Below are 23,963 nucleotides of genomic sequence, written 5' to 3' on the forward strand. Positions count from 1 at the left end.
ACAATAGAATCTGTTATTTGATATAATAAAGCTATTATAGCAAAGTAACTAGAAAAGGCCCTTGGATCGTTATCATACTTTTTGGTTTTGAGGAAGAAAGAGATAAAACACATTCGTGAATATGATTTGTATATAATATGTACTACACACCACTCAATTCCTCATCTTCTGTAGCCCAGGCTCTGGAACGTACTGTGCACTGGCCTGTTCCTTCGACGCCTTCCTGTTTTAACTTCGTTACTGCATATTGCTGTATATTTACTGTTTATATTGGCGTTTGTTTTTCAAACAAGCATCGGAATAAAAACACTTTTTGTCGATTTTTTAATTATTTACTATATGTTCAAAAGGCAATTTAATAATCTTTACAACACCGTATAGATTGTCAAAATCGGTTAGAAACTTCCAAAGTTATATTAAGAAAAAAGGCGATTTTGGCATATTTTAAAGACCTGTTCTATAAAAAATGAAATATTGCATAGTAAAAATTTCAAAACACGAATATTTTTGAAAATGCTGCTTTGATTGACTTATTTTTGAATAAAACTATCTAATTTAATTACAAATTCAATAAAACCTAGGCATATTAGAACGGTTTTAGCTCTGGGGTACGAATGTACCCAACAAAACCGTTTACGTATAGAAAAAGTCACGAAACCGTTGTAGGTTTAAAGCTCTACCCGAAAGCGAAAACACGACCCCGAAAGCTGCGTGATGATTACGAAATTTATTTCGTGGTAATAGACTTACGATAAGCCACATATCAAACAGCTTCCGCCAAATGGAAGGGAAAATATAACATTTCCAAGCATATGAAACTGTCGAAGTTCGCTGAGAAATATCTGGCCAGCTCCGAAACTGTTGGTTGAACTACAATAATGTAGAATAATAAATTATTGTATTTGGTAAAACAATAATTCCTCGTCGGTGTAAAGTGTCATAAATAAACAACAACAACAAAAACAAAACAATAATTCAAATAACTCTCAACGCGATTACATTTTGAAAAGGGTTAAAATCAAGAAAGAAAAATAAAATAAATCTTGCCGATAAATACTAGAAAAACTCTAGAAGGAGAACTGCAGAGAGAAAAACAGCATTTTTTGCAACGTATGCCCCGGCTTTGTATGGCAACACGTCCAATGTTTTAAGGATAGGCAATGTTCGATTGGATTTATTTGTTGACAGCTAAACCCGAATCCAATCAATTCAAAATGGAGTCGCCGCAACTCTCTTTCTAGAGTTTTTTTTAATAAATACAACAGTTTAAATATACTGCTGAGAATAAATTGATGCAAGACACTTGAAATTGAAAAAGTTGGTCAGATATAAAGTTCCCAAACGACTACAACAACATCAATATTCCTTTCTCTTTCTAAGTAGAAAGTTGGATAAAACCATTTTGTGCAGAAGAATCTTAATCTTCATTAAGTTAAGATTAACGTTTTGACTTCAACTCATCAGAATGTGACAGCCGGTTTGATTATCATAGTTATCAGTACTTAGTATTTAACCGGACTTCTTCCATTACCAGTCGTTTTCATGAGAACACAAGTAAAAAATTGTAAAACGGCCCTATTCTGCGCAGCGTGTGACGTAAGACGACTAATCTCACCTCACTCTAAGTGACTTTTCTCACCCACATCTGGAGAGTCACTTCGGGTGACGTGAGACACCCATTTAACCGCAATGGGGAATCTCACATCACCCGAGTCGACTCTCAGAATAGGATAAAAAAGTCACGTGAAGTGAGGTGAGATTAGTCGTCTCATGTCACACGCCGCGCAGAATAGGGCCGAAAAACACCCTTTAATGTTTCTTTTTTAAACTTAACCCTTTAATGCGCAATGTTGTTTTAAAACAACATTGCGAGAAACGTCTCAAAATTATGGCAGTAACGTAATAAAGCTGTGGGATAAATTTCACAAAATACGAAAAAAATGATTTGCGCTTTTAAGGATTAACGTCCTACATGTGTGGTCAAGTCGTGTGCTACAAACTGATGAAACGAAATCGAAAAGTAATTCCTAACTGGTGTACACAGTTTATACCATTAACTCGTAGAACAAGTGTAAAAAATGCCGAAATATGATTTAAATGTTTATTTGAAATGAAAAGGTGGCTCAAAATAGTCCTCGGTCTTAAAAAGACGCGACCGACGTCGAAATACAAGTAAAGTGAAGTGATAATGGAATTAGATTGTTTATAATTTTTTTTATTAGGGATTGATTGTTGAAAGCATTGGACTAAAAAACTCCGACAACTATTTAAACAGTGTATAATGATGCTCACGTTGTTATGCGTTACGGTAAACTATGAAATGGTTACAAAAGTTAGGAATACACTAGATGATATTTTTCGCCAATTTAATATTTTACAACTAAACTCCGTAGGTTGGAGCGTTCGTTCGTATCCACTAAACATATAGTTAGAAACCAATAGAAACGATATCAGGTACTTACATTTCCCTCGGGTACCACTTGACGAACACCTCCTCTCCCGTACTTGTCGTTCGCCGTCCTGCGGCTTGTCCACGGAACGTCACTGTACCCCTGCGTGCACTGGCCACACTGCCGGCCATGATCAGTCTATGCTGCAGCCCTTCCATCACTCCAATGTCGAAGAAATCAAACCGGCGTGCTGGTGAGATTAAAAGGCACGAACATTTAATTAAAGCCCACCTTACGACTTCTAACCTGTTTTGCATCACTCACCTGACCACGGTTGACGTCGGTAGCGCATCTTTTTGCCAGTCTTGCGGAGAAGCTTGGGAACCGGTGGATCCGACGATCGCTTACTCGAACTCGCATTGTCCGTGTTGATGAAGTGATTATTGACGTGCTTCTCCAGTGCCAACTGAAAATCGAAACACATTAACATTAACATGCATCCCTAGTTTCTCTTCTACCAGTGTCCCGATCTTACCTGAGAACCGAAGCGCGAACCACATCCGGCGACGATGCACTTGTGCGGTTTCGAACCACCGTGCGACAGGACGTGCCTCTCCAGCCACCGTCTACTGCAGGACTCCTTGTTGTGCACCTTGCAGCCTTCCCAGAGGCAGGCGAATGGTCCGGTTTGACTATTGACGTGCTGGATCTGCAGGTGATCCAGTAGTTTCGAGCTGGTGTCGAACTGAGCGTCACAATTACTCCAGTAGCATAAGCCAAACAAACGGCCATCCGACAGACGACGGAAACCTTTGCGACCGAAATTATGGTGGGCTCCGTTAAGGGCTGGGAAGCGAATGGTTTTCGGTTGTGAAAGGATTGGACTTTTCGCGCACTCGGCTGCCGTAGGAATGTCCAAGAAATCTGTTTCGATGCTAGGAGGCGAGAGGTCCGCTGGAGTCGTTGAACGATGAGATTCCGAGGTGGTGGCCGAAGACGACTGTTGTTCATCGAGGGGACTTTGGCTGGTAGAGTCCTGGTCGGATGACATTGACTCTTGCGGTTGATCGTCCGGCTTTTCCGGCAGTTTAAGTTTGATCTGCTCCAGGACTAGGCTCTTGGGAGATTTTTGGCTTGGAGGTAGCGAGTTGCTGTCAAACTGGTAGATATCGATTGTCGGTGGAAGTAGACGTAGCGGAGGTGGCGACGGTTGCGACGGATGCTCCGGTTGTTCAGATTCGGATGGTTCATCGTCTTTCGAATCTTGTTCCGACTCCGAAACCGGTGGTGGAGAAGCAGGTGACGGATTGTTAGGTTCCTCTTCTTTCTTTTGCGGAGAAAAATCTGGCGTTCCGGGCGAGCAGAGATCAATGGTTAGCGATTTGTCCTCGGTGTCGCTGGAGTTGGCTACGATTCCGCTATCGTTGCTACTGCCACAGTCCAGTGAAAGTGGATTCAATGCTGGTGGAGATTTGTTGTCAATGGTTCGTGCAGAAGGACCTTGCGTCGGCCGAATCAATTTGATAGGAGGGGTCGAGATCGAGGCGGGTGCCAATGCTGGTGGCTCGGATAGGGATAGATTTGATTTGGGGAGGGAGATGGTGGACGTAGCTTTGGTTGCAACCGAAGCGGAGAGAACCAGCTTTGGTACAGGCGGTGATGGCACTACCAGTTTTGGTGGATTTGACAGCACCGGAGTGATGGAGATTGATGGTTTGTTTAGCTGTACCGGGACCAGTTTAGGTGGTTCCGTCGACGAAATCGGTTTAATCGATGTCGGTGGTTTAGTCGTGGTCGTGTTAGTAGCGGTCGAAGCGAGGATGATCTTTTGATTGTTCAGAGTATTCATAATCGGTTTCGCCGTGGTGCAGAAGGTTGGAACAGTGGCTACTAGTGGAGGTGGGGAGAGTGGCTGGGTCATTGTGGTGGACCCGGAGGGCATCGTTGAGGTTGAGATCGTAATCGGACTCGTGAGGGAGGCCGATGATGTAAGAGCAGGAGTTTGCGGACTGAGGAATAAGTGGGATGATATAGGAACGAATTGTGGCCCTTGGCCAAATTTGGCAGTGGCTTGTAGGTTCTGGAGAACCGCTTGAGGGATGTTGGCCAGCAGTTGGTGAAAATTGTGCTGTTGTGCCGTTTGCTGGGATTGTTGTTGTTGCTGCTGTTGGATGATGGCAGTGATGTTTGGTAACTGTGTTGCCTGAGGTTGACTGGGTTGAAGTGGATGAAGAGCCGGTATGTTGGCTTGAGCTGCCTGAGCAAGTGCCTGCTGCAGACTGGCGGCAGTTAATCCCGACGTTAGCATGGTCGGCAGAGCAGACGCATTAAGGAGTATGCCACCGGCCGGAGTCATGAAAAGTTGCTGCGGGGCAAATGCCGTAGCCGTGGCAGTGTTCGCTTGTTGGAACAACTGTGCAGATGGCTGCGCATGGAGAGCAAAAGTCTTACCTTGCTGCTGTTGTTGGTTTGTGGTGATATTGCCTGATGCTGCTAAAGGCAGTGATGTCGAGAGGGCAGGTGGTTTCGATAGCAGTCCGTTGAGACTCATGTTAACAGTAGTTGCTTCCATGGTCAAATTCTGCTGAGATGTCGGTATTTGCTGCCCGGAGGATACTGCTATTTGCTGCTGTTGCTGGATTTGGTGCAGCTTGATGACTGCTCCGTTCATGAACAGTTGAGTAGTACCGTTGTTTAAGCGGGTAGCAGTGAGACCATGACTGGCGTTGCTCATTAGCAGATTTGTGGAGTTTGGGCTGCTGGTGGACGAAGATGCGGTCGTTGATACAGCGTTGAGTTTGTTTGCTGAGGAAACCGATTGAGTCGGTACCAGATTTGGAATCTGAACTAGATTTGGCATGACAGCTGAAGTCTGCGGATGAAACTGGAACATAGCCGATCCAAGTTTGGTTGGAGTTCGTGGAGGACTGCTGATAGGAGATTGTTGCTGAACAACTTGTTTGAACTGTTGTTGCGCTTGCAGTTGTGCTTGACTTTGCTGTGATTGCTGTTGAGTTTGGCTGGATTGTGGTTGCGAAGTTTGTGTTTGAATGGACTGTTGCTGCTGAGGAATCCGGATTGCTGTGAGTAAGACGGTAGGCTGCGAGGATTTGACCATCTGATCCTGTTGATTTTGACAACCGTTTGTGGCCACTATCTGCTGGTTATAGTTAAGACTCGATTTGGGATCAGCCGTTCTCGGAGCAATGGAGATAGGTTTCTTGGGTTGTCCTACTGCCAAACCGCCCTGGGTGGAGTGGCTTACTTTCCGAGTAAGCGATACGGTTGGTGCTATTCGCGCTGTTTTGCGTTCTACCTTTTTCAGCGATGTAGTTGGCGAAACGGACGTAGTCATCGTTCGGACGTCCAGGTCGGTCTTTTTCACTAGCTGCTGCTGTTGGAGTAGATTGAGGTACTTCTCCAAACTGGCACCGGTGCCCTTGATTGGCGTCGCCGTCTTGATGATGCTTTTCTGCTGCAAAACTGTTGACGTCGTCGTCATCAGCTCAGTGGTCGTAGTGATCTCCGCATCAGCTTCCGCAGTAGCCGTCGATGTCGCAGATGCGGTGGCAGTGGTCTTCAACGTCGTGGCTCGTCCCGCTATAGTTTTAATATTTTTCTTTAGATTATTAAATGTGTTGGTGGTTTTCATTTGGGACTTGAAGTAACCTGTTATCTTGTTCGAGTTGCTCAGATCGACATTCCCGCTGGTGGCAGTGAAGTTTTTCGTGTTCTTCGTGATAGTCGTCGTGGTCGTACCGGTTGAGATCTGCGGTTGCTGCTGCTGCTGCTGATGATGATGATGATGATGATGATGGTTGATGTTGCTAGCAGCGACGATTGCCATCTGGGTTAGTTTTTTGGTGGTAGTGCTGGATGTGGCGCTAGTTAGGCCGGAGCCAACCGCAACCAATCCGGGTGGTCCGCTTAGTCCGGTCGTGTTCGTTCCAACGGATTTGTTAACTTTTTCCACACTGGTCGAACGACACCGTTTGGCACCGTTGGCAATGGTGTTGGTGCTATTGCTTCTGGTGATGCTGCCGCCGTTGATTGCCTCCGATTGGGCCGGTTGCAAACGTTTCAGTTTGTTCACCTGGGTCACCGTGACGGACGCCGCTGCAGAGGTCACAGCAGGAGCAACAGTCTGTGTCGGCTGCGGCAGCGTGTGAGTATTGCCTGCAGGTGGATTGTTATTGCTAGTGGCGGTATTGTTGCTGTTGCTATTGCTAGTATTGCTGGTACTCCATGGCCACTGGTGGGGTTGGTATTGCTGGTTTATGGTTAGGTTGGCGGCCTGCGTGTGTGGTGCCATTTTTGCACTGATGGAAGCCATTCGCTGTGGAGACGTGGCGGGTGGAAACTTTGTTCGACTGTTTCCGTTGCTCTGACTGCTTCTAGGAGGTTGCAGTCTGAGGGGCAGCTTTTGCATTCGGTACTGATTTTAATCTACGATTGATGTGTGGCTGTGTTGCATTGTCACCATTAAGGATGACAGGACTGTACCGGGAAATTCAGCATCCGCGTAAGCTGAACTGCAAAGAAATGGAGAAAATAACGGAAATTAGTTGGTTTGATAAAATTTTGGTAAGGTAATAGAAAGAGAAGCTTTTAATTGCTAATTTTGTATGATTTGAAATGTCTGAAAGAATTGTCTCATAAAAATACCATATGACTTCCAAAATATTGTAGTCGCAGGAATTCCAAGAAAAAAGTTGAAAACATTATTTGCTTCTTATTACGAATATATCAATTCTCATATGGTGACCCTGAAAAGGGCATTTAATGATAGTGAAGCAAATCATTTTGCAACAGCAGAAAATTCGTTATACGTTTCCATTAGAAATGCGAAAATAACTGGTTTTACAAAAACCGTTCAGAAGATAGTAAAAGTATTGGAATGTTAGAAGTATTCTACTTCAAAATTGGCTGGGGGCCAAATTAGAGAAAATCAAAATAACTCATTATGCGAAGAGAATAGTCGCTCTAAAAAGAACGGTTTTCGTTGTTTCGGCCAAAAAGGTTTTGATTTAGGTTCCGGATGTCTTATTGTTGGTCTTCTTCAAAAGCAGGACGGCCTGGATATTTGGCAACACTCCACATGGATATTAGGTAACACTACACCCTGGACTGGGCTACAGTCACACCGGAGAGCTATTTGTTCAGATCTTCGTCATTTCGAATAGCCAGCTGCACATTATGAGGGGGGTGATTTTTAGTGTCACGGGTCTGCCGTGTGCTGCCAGCTCCAATACAATTTCGAACAATTTTGCTACCAAATTTAAATTGGTATACACCGCCGTTCAATTTGTTGGATAATTTAAAACAAGTTGAAAACTGTGTTCCAAATACATAAAGCATGCAGATACTCAGACTGGATAAACCAAGGAAAAATAATTTTGAGTCCAGTAACGCTTAAGACATGACGTGCCGCTCTACTGGGGATGTGATTGTTTTCGTCCCATTTATAATTCCTATGTTGTAGTATTTAACATATGTGCTAAATGTGTTCTAAGGAATTTGATTGAAATAAAATACTAATGTTTGAAAGCCCGTGATGACAATAGAAACCAATCAGTGCTCAGGTGTCATTACTTTTGGGTTAACTACCAAGAATCGCTACAGATTAGCTTCGCAACAAAATCTCTAACAAGCCCACGCTGCTCAGTACGCGCCAATTAAGTTCAGTTCGCATTTATTTATAACCTTGTGATATGTGATTGAGTCGCCAGGTGCTCCCGGAATAGACTGACTCAAGTATGATAGTTTTCACGTTTTCCGATATCAATTCATTTTTAAGGGGATTTTCAATAGTGTAATATAGAAATACATAAACAATATTGTTTAGTAGTAAAAAGGCGTAAATCCATCTATAAATATCAAAGATATTAACGTTCAAAATAGTGACACAAAAACGTGACATTGTTTGATTTTAAATTTCAGAATGACACCCCACCTTTGATAGTGCAGTAAGACATTTTCATTGTCAAAAGCGTTCAGCAGAAAATCTGATTCCTAATCAATTGTGTATAGTTCGGAAATTAACTTGTAGAACAACGTCTTACGTGGCTTTTCTTTTTGTCGGTTCTCACAGTAAAGAGGGACAAGTCTGTTTTTACCAGGAGGCATGTTGGTGGACTTGAGTGATTCGTAGTTATGCTGTCTAAGCTCGATCCCTACCAAAATAAGACAAAAGTTAAACCCGTACGATATTAAGTCTGTTCTAGTTTTCCAATCTGTATATTTCACATCCTTTCTGTCGCTTGAGTACTATGGCTCTGAATTTTATTAACTTTCCATATCCAGTAACCTCTAGCTAATAGAATGTCGTTAAAATGCAAAAAAGGACCAAGTTAAATTCAATGATTTTAGGCGTACATCCACATTTGTAGAATATTACAGTAAAGAAATAAATAAAGGCAACGGTATGCTGGGCTTTATTAAAAGTTTCAGCTATACTTTTGAAGACCCTTACACAATTAAATCATTATAATGTTTTGTATAACCTACCAATTCTGGAATATTGCAGCGAAGTGTGTAGTCCATACGCTATCCTACATGAAGAACGCATTGAGTCAATCCAAAATCAATTTCTCTTATATGCACTTCGTAAGTATTTCCTCTTCAATCATATAATGCACGCTGCATGCTCATTAACATACAAACACTTAAAGAACACAGCGAATTTTCCATGACTTATCTTAGTGACGAATTATTTCTCAACGCAAACAATCTGCATCATTTGTTTCGCAAATAAAATTGGATGCCCTAAGTCGTCATTTAAGAGCTCGACGCCTTAAAATCACGGAAAAAACGCTGTAGAAAATAACCCATTGGATATTTTCTCTTGACAATTTGGGTAGAAGTAGTTTAGAGTGTATTGTTTTCACTGTCTTTTTTATTGCTGTCAATTTTACGGAAATTGGAAAAAGGCGTCACACGACAAGCAACGTCGCGAATAAATTTTGCCCAAGCTCCCGGAAAATACTCAACTCTCTCATCGGGACATCGGAAAACAACTTGGAATCGTGCAGTCACCAGTGAGTCGTGTAATTAAACCGCACTACCAAACTCTGAGCATCGAACGGAAGGGGAAATGTGGTCAGAATGATCAGGGTCACATATGTGTAGTGAAAGCGTTTAAGCGGAATCCCAATGATTCGGTCAGGGATGTGGCCAAACAGTTGAATCTGTCCAAGTCTTTCGTTCAGAGAGCCATTAAGCGGGAGTGATTGCATACGTACAACGTACAGAAGGTTCCAAATCTCTCCCGAAAACTGTACACAGAGACGAAACCTCATTGTCCCATCATGGGTAATGAAACTTACGTCAAGGCCGACCTTCGGTAGCTTCCGTGGCTACTGTTCTTCACCGCCCAGTACAAGTTTGATATTCCGGAGGAAGTAAGGAGGCAGAAAGTTTGCCAATAAATACAGGATTTGGCAAGCGATCTGCTTATGTGGCCAGCGGAATACGCCGTTCGCGACTATTGGGACTGTAAACGAAAAGATCTGTTGAAGCAACACGAGTGTCCTACCATCTTCAAATGTTGTTCTGGAGTGGTACGAAGCCAACGGGGTCACTTTCGTACCCAAGAACCTGAACCCCCAAAGCCCCCCTCCCCCCAACCAACGCACCGGAACTAAGGTCCATCGAAAAACACTGGCACACAGTGGCGGTTCTTCGAACAAAAGTCGGACAAAACCAAGAATTTTACCCAATCTGGCTGAAAATTACACGTTAAGGTAATTTTGGGGTGCTGAGCTTATTTTTAATGTCAAAAGTTATGAAAGATAACATAATTTTTTTCATGCAGTGTTATCGAACCTTTCTTATTAGCATAATACCATTTTTATGATAAATATTTTTTGCTGATTGGATATATCTAAAACTAGATATAATAACATAAATTTCGGATAAAACTACTTTAAATCTCTACAAAAAGTATTTGTTTACATTTTATTCAGTTGTTATTTTGCACTAATCACCATGCTCCTCCAAGTCAGCAAACATTTAAAAATATCGATTTTAAACCCCTCTGGGCAAAAAGGGGCAAAATGAGAATATGAAATTCGAAAAGTAGAGATGATTTTCTATAGAACGTATAATAAGTGGCCGCTCCGAACTGTTTCACTTGATTGTACAGAATACATTTGTGAAAAAAGAATTTGCTATCAACCCACTTAAGATATATTTGTAATAATGTTACATAGTTCGAATCAAATTTGGTAAATATGTTGAAATGATCAACAAAGTTCTTTAAATGCCTTTTAAAATGAAACTAGTTGTGCTCAAATCGGATTAAAATTGAAAGAGCAACATGTTTTTGAAGTGACGATAGATACTGTGGTTGCGAAAATGAATTTCATTGGAATTGTCTGACACAGCGACGTTTAAATTGCTATTAAAAATCTAATGCTCCGTTGGTTGTCACAAAATTTAGAGTTTGTCATGTAATACAGCAATGCAATAAATAATTAGATTTTGACGACTGGTTACGGAACATAGAATAGACAAATTCAATAGACAAATAGACAAATTCAATATTTGAAACATAGGTTTTGTCCGGTCTCTGGTCACTGTGCGGCACCACGGAAGCATACCAAGGAGGTCAAATCTGTGGAAGACATGAAGAAAAAGTGGGTTTCTGTATAGAAGAAGCTGCAGCCAGATGTTGTACAGAAACTAATGAGTGGAGTTGAGCGTAAGGTGCGAAGGTACGGTTGTGGTATAGAAGTTGAATGAAAAGTTCAATTTTCTACAGCGTTTTTTGCGTGATGCAATTTTATGTGGGGCACCCTTTAAAAATAGACAATCGAATGATGCATCATTAGAACCAAAATTTTGACTTTATTATGTCCAAAAATAAATTTAAGGTATCTTTGAACCCTAAAAATAATGAATAGCATTCAAGTACACATTTTGAGATCATGATTTTAAAATGTTTACTGGAATGCTATTCATTATTTCATTTATACCTAAGGCGCTAGAGGTTTTGGGCGTCGAAAGTTGTATTCTGCCCCACTATGCATCAACTGAAACGCTTTAACGACTGCCATCAATTTCAAATTTACTCTTAACGATCTGACCACGCTGATTATTTTGGGGTACAAAATTTAGAACAAAACAAATCATCCTCATTCCAAAATCACAGGAATGGCAATATTTTCGTTGCCTTGTTGGCTGCAAAATGGCGCTGATCTTTGTAACTATACCTCGGATTCGGTGTGAACTATTCAATAAAGTAAGTGAGGTATCGGTAGAAACTTCTTCTACTAGAGACCGAATTAATATTTACGGAGGATTTCAACTTTACACGCTCGTTGATATCGTTTTCTAACTTTATGGTCATACTGACAATCATTTCTGTATAGTGAAAAACGGTTCTTTTCGGAGACACCAACCATGTACTCAATACGGACCAAAGTGAATTTAAAATCCAATAAAAACTAAAAATAACATAACTATAACTATTATTAAAAATTATAAATTAAAAGTGTCCAATGAACTCCGCATGAATACGCCACTCATTGTAAGATGTGTCATTGGCTAACAAAGATAGAAATGAAGATAGATCGCCGGAAATGCGTGGGAAGTGGGACGGGTTGGCAGACCAATCACATTCTATCTTCTTCCCTTTTGTTCGCTCCAAAACCGGTCCACATTCTTCAATATGCGATCTTGATTGGAATTTTGAATGATTCCAATTCTAGTATGTAGAGGTCTAATTTTAGTCTCCTTTAAACTTTATGTTTATGGTTTTAAGCTTTTTTCTTCTGTTTCCTGTTTCCTACTTCAGAGCAATCATTCCAACAAAACACGTTCGAATGAATACGTTATGATATTTTCTAAAACCAATCAACAAAGAAGTCAAGCTTTTTCTCTTTAACGTGTTTAAGCAATCCTATTTGCTTACAGAAAAAAATATAATAAAGATATAAATCGAACCTGGCAGTTTTCGGGGGTGTGGGTCTGGGTTATCGGTACTTATTCAACAACTAAAGAGTGCGGTTATCCTGGAAATAAGTTTAAAGCCGTCACTTCATTTCGCAAATTTTACCGCGTAGTCCAAAAAACGTTCCACCACATAAATTGTTGCTTTTTTTTGCTACCTATGTTTCGTCTCTGCTATTCCTGGTGACGAATCTGGTGCCAGCACATGGGACATAGAATCGGTCTGGTTTAGCGGGACAATTCCTATGCTAATTTTCTGCCATATATTTTGCCGCTTTCGTTCGTGATGTCACTTCGCATCCTAATAAAGCCTTATTTTTGTAGTCCGTTGGTTAGTTGATGCGATGCCTTCTGGAACCGGTATCGTGCTGTGATTGAGATCCACGATTGCGACCGTCAGTTCGAACTGGACCGGAGTCGCGGGGAGAGCGTGCGAAATAGCTGCTAGGCTATATAGTAAATTGGCGGGACACCATTCATGTCTTCGGGAGTGTAAAGTCGTAAATTAGTTCAGTCGTAAAAAATACAAACGAAAAACTTGTCGGAGATTAATGAAGATAGGGAAATTTGAACTCATAGGAATCTAGCTTTCCGGGGTGCAAAATACAACCAGTTGGACGAATAAAATGTGAAAGACGGGGACAAACTCTTAGAAAATATGATGTATAGCCAGAGTAGTCTATATTTATTCAGATTGAGTTCATGTCCATGGCAGCACGGGACTAAGGACTGATGGCCGATCCAGCGAATAAAACTAAATTGAAACGATGTAATTACTACAGAGCGTTCGCTGGTCCACTTTGACCGCAAACTAATTCGCATACCTCAGCATCATCTTCATCGTTTTAAAGACGAACACCACAAACCAAACGAGAAGAACTAACAACGCAATAACCCACTTCTTTCTACTTTACACTCGACTCAACCACATGTCCGAAAGGAACCCAACGGTTTCCCAGCATTGGAAAAGAACATCAACAGCAGTTGGAAGGTTTAAGCAAATATAATACATAAACCTACACGATGAACGACGAAAGGCACAAAGTGGAGAAAGACTAACGAACGATTTACCTGCTCGTCTTCTCCACCTGAAGTCTGCAGCTGAACACCGTCATCATTAGGGACCTTGCTTCCTCGGTGCCGACGAGCAGCAGAGCATAAGAACAAGTATCATTTTAAAACCGGTTCCTAGCTGTTGGCGAGATCTAAACACTCCCCAAACGGTTTCCAATCGACGCGTATTTATACCATATCTCTGAGCAAGATGTCCACGTTCTAGATTTCCTCTATTCCGTGAGATGGGTGGATCGCGGTCCCATTAGTAGGTCTTAGGAGCAATGGACTCACTCTTCAGTTCGGCTCAGGTTGCACAAAGTGGAACAAGTGGGGGCAAGCGGGAAGGATAGACCGAATAGATGACGAATGGGCCCACGTACAAAATAAACTGTCCAATAAAGGGGACGGATGAAGCCAATAAACTATGCCGGCAGGTATTTAAATTGATCAGTGAATTGAATATTTGAGATGACGTCTTTTGTTTTGGCAGGGGTTTGTCGAAGCGGTTGTGCGCTCTCTTTGATTCGACGGCTGATGACCCGGGAATGTGTGCTGGGTTATTGTTGGGTTGTTAATGCAATTTAAAGAAACTTTTGCATTTTTTTGCGAATCCTTAGCTTTCTTGTAGGATGTTGAGCTTTTTTCGTCCCGTTACTTATTTGAAACCGGACTGAATTTGGGTTGTAAGATCTATGGTTTATGCTGCATGGGTGTTCCGTTAATCTGATAATTGAATTAATAATTTGTATATTATTTAGAATGAAAACACATACAAACAATTACGAAAGTAGTGGCCAGTAAACCGAATTTTCGTTCATCAATTGACTGTTATCCGTCATTACAGTTCCATTGTTAACACTGTAGATTCTACTTCATGTCATCCGATCGGAGCTGGTACTTGGATCGCTAAAAACTGATTTCTTACCAGCAGCTTGGAAGGAACAAATTGTGGTTCCTATTTACTATCCTAAGGATATTGGGATGAATGGAGTCGAAGAGTCGCACGCTCTAGAGAAAATATTACAATTGGTCGTTAAATACTAAATCTCCGGATGACATGGGGATTGTGCCATCTGTACCATTATATCCTGAAAAACATTGAATGAGGTGGTTTGGTAAAGGGTTCGTTAAAATGCAACCTAGAGCTCAAATACCCCAGAAATTAAGACCAGCAAAGTTAGGCAAAGAACGGAAACTTTGCAAGAATATTCTCTGACAATATTTCGAATGATTGAAACAATAAACAAAACGGTTTTTTGAAGCTGACTGATGAGGATACCCCCTTAAGTCGCTCAAACAGTTTTGTTTAAAAATTGCTTTAAGGGGTTATATACAAAGTTGGATCTCAAAAAACCGAAAAAAATTATTGAATATTCTGAAAGTACATACTTTTGAAAATATCTGTGCGAAATTTCATCCAGATCGCAGCGCGCAGGTTCTTCCACGAGTGAAGTTAACACAAAACTTTAAACACAATCTCGGAACTATGTTTTTTTTTGAAAAGTACCGTTGCGGTGAACGTGATATATCAAAAACTATTCATCCGATCTTCATAATTTTGTTTTTAAATTGCTTGTATTAATATTCTCGTGTACTTGAACGGTTCCTTTTTCATCCAATAATTTTCTATTCTTCGCAATGAATTTTTGTTTAAAATTTTAAACACAAAAAAGCAAAAATTTTTGGTCAACATGTTTTTTTTATCGGAAAAAAAATTATTGGGAAACCGATCCGTTCAAGTACATCACAATCCATTTTTCTTCAATAATATTTTTACCTTTTTTGATTTCTGTTGAGTGGTTCGGCTTGGAGAGCGTTCACCGCTAACCTCTGCCAAAAAACACGTTTCGAGGGATAGGCTATAAATTCACCAACCTTGAATATTTTTTTTAATTCAATCTGTTTTTTCGAACTTCAATTGTACTACTAACGAACTGTTTTTCGCTTTTTCAAATAAAATTTGCATAAAGCACTTTAAAAAAATCACGAACTTGGCTCACTTTCTCGCCACAACTTTGTATATAACACCTTAAATATTGATGGTAAAACATTTTTTTAATTCGTTTTAACAAACGCGGGGAACGGATTATCCTTACCCCCTATGTACCATACATCATCAAGAAATTGCAATGACGATATTTGTTTTATCTTGAAATATTCATTTAAAAAAAATAGTCCTTGCAAGAATTTTGAGAACGAAACTATATCCTTTATATTGTCCATAGCAAAAAAAATAAACGTATTATTAAGGGGCCATTTTTTTAACTTTTGCAGTTTTCATTTTTGCTAATAGCGAATTTAAGAAATGCTATGTCATCAATATTTATAGATTATTTTCATCTACTTTCATAAAGCTTGTTCTCATCAGTCAGCTTCAAAAACCGATTTGTTTCTTGCTTCAATCATTCGAATTATTGTCAGAGAATATTCTTGCAGAGTTGTTATCAGGGTTTTCAAAGACAAACATTTTATTCTACCACTATTATTGAAAAGATATAAGCAGGCCCGTAGCGTGCGGATGGCCATGTTGGCCACCGCCAAGGGTGCCAATCTTAGAGTGGCGCTGAAATCTTGATCTGCATAATCTGAGGATAAATCATAAATTATTGTTCCAAAGTTGGCCACCTCCTTAATGCTGTAGCAAAGCACCTTTTCTCAGTTGCAAAGAAACGACACATTAAATGGCAATAAGTTATGTCACCTCTTTAAAGGTGTAGCCAATTTTATAGAGTAAGCTAGACCGATTATCATTGAGGTGACAACCTCATGCCTAACAGTAAGAATTAAATTCTTCTCGGTGCCATTAACACAAAGTTACCGGTGCCCAACCAAGACCTAACCAGTACTGCACTAAGTTGAATCTCTGGTTGAAATGTTAAAGCACTTAAGATTATTAGTGTTGATGGAAGGGCTAGAAACTCCTTGTTTGATCTTAAATTTCTAAGACTAGAAGTTGTTTGCTTCAGCTTTATGTCAGCGCTATCTCGAACTGTTATATTGTTATATTTGACGGTCTCTCAAGAGAAAAAATTTTAATTTATACAAAAAAGCCAACTCTCAGCCTATAGTTTTTAGGAGCGGTTACAGATGTCCTCACAAGGGGGTCGTCAGAGCCGCAGTCTTCCTGGCCCAAAATAGCATATCGATTTGTCGTGGTGAGTGGTGTAGTTCTCTTAAGTATTTCTGCAAAATAGTGCTTATAGTATCTTTTAAGGGAACACTTCAGATTCTCCAGGCGCAGTTTGTACACGAGGCATGGTAACAGATCATGTGGATTCTTTCTATAATAGGCACACATTTCAGCATTTCCAATGCAGGAGACATTCTAATCTTTTTGCGCACTTGACACATCGGGTGCTTATTGTTAAAATGGTCCACTCGTTTGTGTTCAGTGCAATGCAAGATGCGTGGTACAAATAGTGGAACAGGCAGAGAGGAATCTTGCCGAACAAGACGAAATTAGGCATAACAGTTCCATCCGTCGTTTTCAAGTCCGCCCGAAGGAACATTAGATTCTATAGCGTCCTGTGCGATTGCCATTTAAAATCTACACTCACGGGGGTGCTTTAAACAGCGAAATCGAATGGATGGACACACCGTCGATCTCAACTTTGTGAGCGGGTATGTAGACACGGTAGCCCTTCGTAAAAGGCTTACCGCCAGTAACACCATTTGCTTGTTTAAGACAGGCTGAACTTTCGAGATATATAACACAGTTGAATTTATCTGAAATCTTGATCTGAAAGAAGATCAGATATGGTTCGACTGAATTCAATGTGTAACATTTTAAACGGGAAGTCGAAATCTTTGATGGCGCATCTTGTTTGACATCCTTTTCATCACCTACCCTGGATACCCGAGCAAATTATAGTGGGCTCAGGCACCATCCAACCATAATCATGGTCCGTGCCAATTTTCGGAACCATTAAAACACTATGGAACGGTCTCAATAACCCATAAATACACCAAAATATAGTTTTTATGTGGGATCGACCGGACCATTGCGTTGGTGGTTTCATGGTTTGATCCCATTCAAAACACTATAAAAAACCATGCAATGGGGGTGAAATTGGATTATGACCATGGGGGTATTATGGATTTTCCATTTGCTCGGGTAGCTACATTTTAACAGAAGAGTTTATTTATGTGCGGACTTCGAGTCTGGCGCAAACTGAAGGAATGAAGAAAGAGTAGTTACAAGAGATATAATTAATTGAAAAACAAGTTAGATGATAATAAAGCAAAAACATTGTACCTTTCTTCACTCGTTATATGGCTGGTAGATACCGTTTTTTTAAGCAACTGGCACGAAGAATGTGAAAAACCCTATATGGGCAACAGATCATAAAAGCATCTTTGCTCCACTCGCTTGTGCAAAAAGTTGGGTAGGTGTAGTCTGGAACATAACTGGAATGTCGTGACGTGACGGCACTTGAATTGGTAATTCAAATCTATTAAATAACTTCGTAAAGGGTGAATTATTGTGATACTTTCAAACTTGCATTAATTTTGTCCTACTTGGCCGAAATAAACTAAGCCCCTTTTTTATTATTATATAGGGTTACAGAATTTTCCAAAAGAGATTTTCCTAACTCGAAAAGAGCCGAATGACCCTAAGATTCTGTAATCTGTAACCCTATCTGCGGGGCTGGGAATCGAACCAAGGTGAGCTGCGTACAAGACAATCGATTTACCAACTACACTATGCCCGTCCCCAACCAAGTTTTTCTTTAGAGTGTATTGTTTACATTTGCTAAATTTTTCAGTTGTCAGTGAAAATCCGATCGAGATGAAAAAAAATCTACAATCCGCCAGCCATAGACGGCGCTGGCGATTGAGTAGGTTCAATCCTATCCGTTGGTCGTCTGAGGTGAAAAACCTTTGGTCACGTCGTCCTTCGGAAGGGAGGTATAGCCGTTGGTCCCGGTCCATGTACTGATGGGCCAATACATAGGGTCCACATGTAGTCACCTCTCTGGCGTCGGAGATTGGCACTCAGTGCGGACAGAGATCGACAGAAATAAAAAAAAACAAAGGGGCGCAAAACTGAGACTTTGCCGAGGGCGCTAGAAGACCATGCTACGGCTCTGTTTACAGACATTTAACTTTACATTTACCGCTGCATATTCACTAACAATGCTACTAGCGCCGACAGATGTCGCAACGTTAAACCGTTCCCAGCTAAGTACGCCAGTCTTGGGAGAGCGCTGATATTTTAATTTATTTCATAAACTAAGTGAAGACAAGTCATAAAATAAGTCAGGATATGTGTGCCATTTCCAAGTACAGTGGAGACCCGATTTTACCAGGACCCGATTTTATCAGCCCCCGATTTTATCTACCGCTGATTTTATCAGCTTTTTGGCCCGATTTTATCAGCTTCATATGAAAATTGATTGTTGATAGTTTGATGGGCTCTAGCAGACGAACCAAGTTGAATTCGAGTACATCCTTTCTTGGGCATATATTTCTTATATTAGAGATCAGAAAAATGCAAAAATAAAAATATTAAATTTTTTTAAATTTTGCGCTGTCAGACTCCCTTAAGGGGAACTTAAAGTAAATAATCAGAAAAAGTTGCGAGGCTATATCTAAGGACCAAAGAAAAATATTTTAAGAGCTTCGTTTTACAATACAAAATACAGAAAAATATATGCCCCGATTTTATCAATGTCCCTGTTTTATCAGCCTAAAATTCGATAAAAACGGGTCTTCACTGCTCACACAAAATTATTGTTCGAAAGTCAAACTGAAAAAGAAAGCCAAGGTCAAAGGGGCGCAAAACTGAGACTCCGCTAAGGGCGCCAGAGAACCACGCTACGGCTCTGGATAGAAGTATATTATTTCTCGCCTACTTTTTGAAATGGACCTATGTGCAAAAGAGAGCCTCTCTTTGTTTACTTTCTCTTTCGGTTATCACGGGTTTACCGTTAATCTTTCCAATAATGTTCCAGTACATATTGGAAGAGCTTCATTTCTACTAGCATATTATGCAAAGAGTTAAGCAGCAAACGCAGGTGCGACCGTGTTATTTGCGGAAGAGAAAGTAAACAAAGAGAGGCTCTCATTTGCACATAGGACCTTTTCAATAAGTTTTCTTGATTTTCAAAAAATGGGGTTTTAAAAAAGTAGTTGTAGGGTTACTGCGCCCTAATTCATCTTAGCACCTCTATTCATCCCACCCATTTGAACACATTAGTTAGAGCAGTGTCTGCTATCTCTATTCAACGCATTAGCTCAAATGGTGAGAAGAATAAGGGTACGTTGTACTCGACTTGTCGCTTCGCTCTAACGCGAGTATTTTACATTTTCCAAGCCAGATTTTTTATTGATCTGCTTATTCAGAACAAAGCAAAAATGTTGATACCTATTTAAGCGCAATCTAATCAGTGTAAGTCGAGTTATCAGCGAAATAGTGTGACATCGTGACTAATGAGATGAATAAGGGCACGTTAACCCTATTGGCCAAATAATTTTTAAAACGTTAATCATGCCAAAACGCACAGGGTGTCTATTTTAAGTACACTTCCCCTAAGTCTTGACAAATGTAATCATGAGAACTGAAATTGCAGACGAAACCACGAAACCGAGCATTCGCTGCATTTTCGGGGTAATCTTCTACGCTTCGGTTAACACTTCTCGTCTGACACTCTCACCGTAGCTCAATTGTTCCCGCGAAGTGAGTGCAACAACCGGATTGCGTGTTCCGAAGTAACAAGATTATCCGTTTTGTTTTGACCATGGTTTGGCTGGCTTTATCTAACTTGTCGCGACGCTGCTGTCCAGCAGTACAATTTAAACCAAAAGCTCTCTGTATAAAAAACACAGTACGCCAGTTCCATGCAGTTCCAGACGGTTTTATTGATTTTTTTCCTTATAGGGCATTGGTCACACAAACACGCGGTACCATTTTGCGCCCTCCATCAAGCGCTGTTACTCTCAATTTAAATTAAATTTCCTATTCATAAGATTATTAATTTACTGCCCGCATCTGCCGTCACCGAAGGGGTTGGCATCGATGGTTGCGCTGTGAGTAGATCTGAAGCAGCAGATGGCTTTTGTAATTAAGTATTTTGATAAGACGCAATAAAAATAAGATAACTGAGGATGCTAGCAAAATTTTGTCGGAAGATTTCGCCTCATTTAAAAAAATTGGACTTTCAATCGAGCTGATAAGTCTTTTATGACTAGAATTTACTTTCCTCATTGGTGTCTGTCAGCACTGGGTCCCAATCACCGATACCTCTATTCGATGACTCCACATTTAGAACTCATGAACACATGAACTGGGACTAACGGATTTTCCTTCCTTCTAAATGAAGATCCCATCCCATTTCACTACAAAAAAATGCAGACAATCTCGACTAGGATTGAACACAGGGCTACTGATGTGAGGAGCAGTCATGTTTAGCAATCAACCAACGTTGCAAATACACTGTGAGCGATGAAGGATTAATGTTTTGTCAAAACTGTACTACTGCTACCACAAACCAATTCACTCATTTTTCGATGCGGAATTCTAGTAACGGTATACCTTCGACTAGGGTTCACTGAAAAAATCTCAAACGATATAACATTCTTCGACAAATATGGAAGAAAAAGGAAGAGCGACCAGAATGAAAAAGCACATTTATAGCAATAAAACAAAACTACCTATTGGCACAAAGAGAATGGAGGAAAGGCGAATTTAAAACTCAAAGCGATGAACGTAGAAAGAGGTAAGTCATATCTTCAACCTGACTGGATGGACACGGAGCTTTGCGGTGACGGTACGTGCCGAAGGGGGTGACACAACGGTGAAGCTGCTGACGGCTCTTCGTGACCTTGGCTGTTTAGGTACAATGACCGCTTGTCGGCTTTCATTCGTTGTTGTGAACATTCCTTGCGTTCGTCTGTTTTTCACGAGCGCGAGCCTCCAGCATACATTTAGGGGGCTTACAATAATTGAGGGCGATTATTATAGTTTACTTGCACTTTTCGTGGACCAATAAATGACCGACAAATGAAGTGATCTGGTTTGGGGTTTAGTAAAAGAAAGTACACGCCATTCTTAGTTCCGGATTGATTTGTCAATTTAGCGCGCATGAACACATTGAAGTCACAAACGGCAAACACTACGCACGAAGTCATATATTGTCGGAGTTGGATCGGAGCCGAACCGACGATCGGCTCGGATCGGTTGACCGTCGGAAATAATCGATACTCGATCGTGAAAAACGCGGAGCCCGCTGGTTCGTGCGCTGCTTGGTAATGGCGTAGTGCCTTCCTAACATTCAACATTGTACATACTTCGTACGGAATGGGAATGGGCACGAGGTTGACCCGAGCTCGAGATACACGAGCACGAGGCAGAACCGTTGAAGAAAGCGGAAATCGCGAGCCGCGAAAAAATTCGTTTACCATTCGCGACAGTCTGTTGCGTTCTCGCTCTAAAATTCCGAAACATGTGTTCGGCTCGGCAAGCAAAACGGTGTTATTTGTTTGCTTTGGTGAGATCCTCCCATCTACTCTGTAGCGCGTTGTTGCTCGTGAGTTACCCACCCATATCATATGATTTGCATACAGTTCCACCTTTTTTCTTTCTTGCTTGGGGACGGGAGCTGAAAAGCTATGCTTATGTTTCACTACCACACAGAAGACTACGGCTGACTGAATACAAAAATAAATTTCACATATTATCGCAAACCACTCACTCTCTTTCTCTTGCTAGTTCACACGCATACAACTTTACAATGTTTGTAATTGTGAGAATTACTTCTCTATATTTTGCTACATGAAAATTATTTATAAGACAAGAACGGTCGGGAAGTGCTGGCTGGGCGACCCTTCTCCTTTAAACCCCCGTCACCTCTTTCTTACTTGAGCTAGTAATAAAACGAACAGAGCACTAAACGTGCTTATTTATGTTCTCGCCAGCACTTTTCCCTGCCTTGAGGATTGGGTTGGCTGGTAAAGGGAGAGAGAGAGATTTTGTGCTTCCTTCCTTTTGTGCATTTTTTATTTTGTTATTTTCGTTGTGAAAGCAAAGTTTCTCTGCTTTTTGTCGAAACGAATTGAGACAGCACTTTTTTTACTTCGTATTTGCTATGACGTTTTATCACCACTGGAACGTGACAATTCGATGAGGAGGCTTCGAAGGAGATGAGTGTGTTTGACGGTAATGTTGCAAATCTTTCTTAAACTCAACGTGCACTCAATTCTGATGATTTCAATTGAAATTCATGTTGTTTCGTGAACCATAGTTCGGATTTTTTCACTTTGAGGTATAGAGATTTCTTGAGCGTTTTTTCAAAACGTCATATCTGCAATGAGTTACTCTCTTTGTTTACTTTCTCTTCTGTTAATAATTCGGTCACTTTAACATTTATCCCTCAGCTCTTTGCATAATATGCTAGTTAAAACCATCGTCTTTCGATCTGTACTGTAAAATAAGTAAAATAAGTGAAAAGTGTTATAGTGACGCCGTAAAAATCGAAAGATAAAGTATAAACAGAGAGTAACTCATTGCAGATATGACATTTTGAAAAAACGCTCAAGATTTATGTTTAGCGGCATGCTGTTGTCGATGTGTCATTGATAAACTTGCAGAAAACTGTGGGTTTTATTTGCTTCCCAATGGAATATCCCAACAAGTATTTGAACAAAGCGAAGAATAATTCTGGATCTCCGGTCGAATAAATTCGAAATTTTCTTCAGAGTGTTGAATTTAGTGCCTTTTGTATGCTGATCTTTTCAATACTAAAACCAAAATCTTTATCAAAGAATCAAAGAAGTTAGTCATGAGCTAATACGATGAAAAGTCGCTTCAAACCAAAAAGATTTGCGTGGGTTTCCTTTTCATCGTTTCGCTCTTTCTGGCATTTGAAACAAAAATACTTAAACTAAGTACTTATATAAAAATACTATGCAAATTTCAGCTTATTGGAGATGATCGATCATTTTTATTTTGAAAGCATAAAGTGGTCGTATCGCTGATTATTGTGCGAAGCTGAGAAAAGTGCTTGATATGGTCCATTGATCCATACATAGCTTAGTATTAGATATAATCTATACATAGTCAAAATATTATTTAAATCTTGCAGATTTGCTTCCTATCGATAACTCTCCAGAATTCCTATCCTTAACTCTCTGTGATGCCAGCTGAGCTACGAGCAACCATTGTGAAGAACAGGTAATAAACCTCGGTAGAATATTTGGACGTACACCGACAGGAAACGAAAAAATTGAAGAGCGTCTCTGCAATATTTTAGAAGCGGCTCGAAACAGCGTCTGTCCTAGAATCACTTATATCCAAGAAAGCAGTTCGAGGCAAGGTATCGCAGCCTTGATAAGCCGGTATACCAAATCTTTGACCAAAATCTCCGAAAAATGTAAATAAAGGTACAAGATGTATTAATCGGCAAATAGCACAGCAACGGAAATTGGTTGGAAACTTGGTACTTGGAACGTTACAACCTGCGAAAGCAACCCTGCTTGCACTAAAGCTGAAAAAATCGAAAATCAGGAAGTTCGATGGAGCAGTACAGGCGAACGAGTAATCAACGCAGTAAACCCTACTACGGGTAC

The 23,963-nt window shown here is 40.5% G+C and overlaps 1 protein-coding gene across 7 annotated transcripts in view; it reads right to left on the reverse strand.

Annotated features, from left to right (window-relative positions):
- Positions 1 to 23,963, reverse strand: part of LOC131692830 (zinc finger protein jing homolog) — a 252,302-nt gene that overhangs the window by 25,593 nt on the left and 202,746 nt on the right. For 6 of the 7 annotated variants that reach the window (XM_058980134.1, XM_058980139.1, XM_058980135.1 and 3 more), the window contains 3 exons: positions 2,926 to 6,922; positions 2,715 to 2,856; positions 2,463 to 2,640 (listed from right to left, as the gene is read on the reverse strand). In XM_058980134.1, coding sequence (XP_058836117.1) covers positions 2,463 to 2,640; positions 2,715 to 2,856; positions 2,926 to 6,819 — 4,214 coding nt within the window. In that variant the 5' untranslated portion in view covers positions 6,820 to 6,922. The remainder of the gene's footprint in view (positions 1 to 2,462; positions 2,641 to 2,714; positions 2,857 to 2,925; positions 6,923 to 23,963) is intronic. The other variant, XM_058980140.1, reaches the window with a different exon arrangement.

The sequence above is a fragment of the Topomyia yanbarensis genome, chromosome 3 (genome assembly GCF_030247195.1).
Source record: "Topomyia yanbarensis strain Yona2022 chromosome 3, ASM3024719v1, whole genome shotgun sequence".
NCBI classification, from domain to species: Eukaryota; Metazoa; Arthropoda; class Insecta; order Diptera; family Culicidae; genus Topomyia; species Topomyia yanbarensis.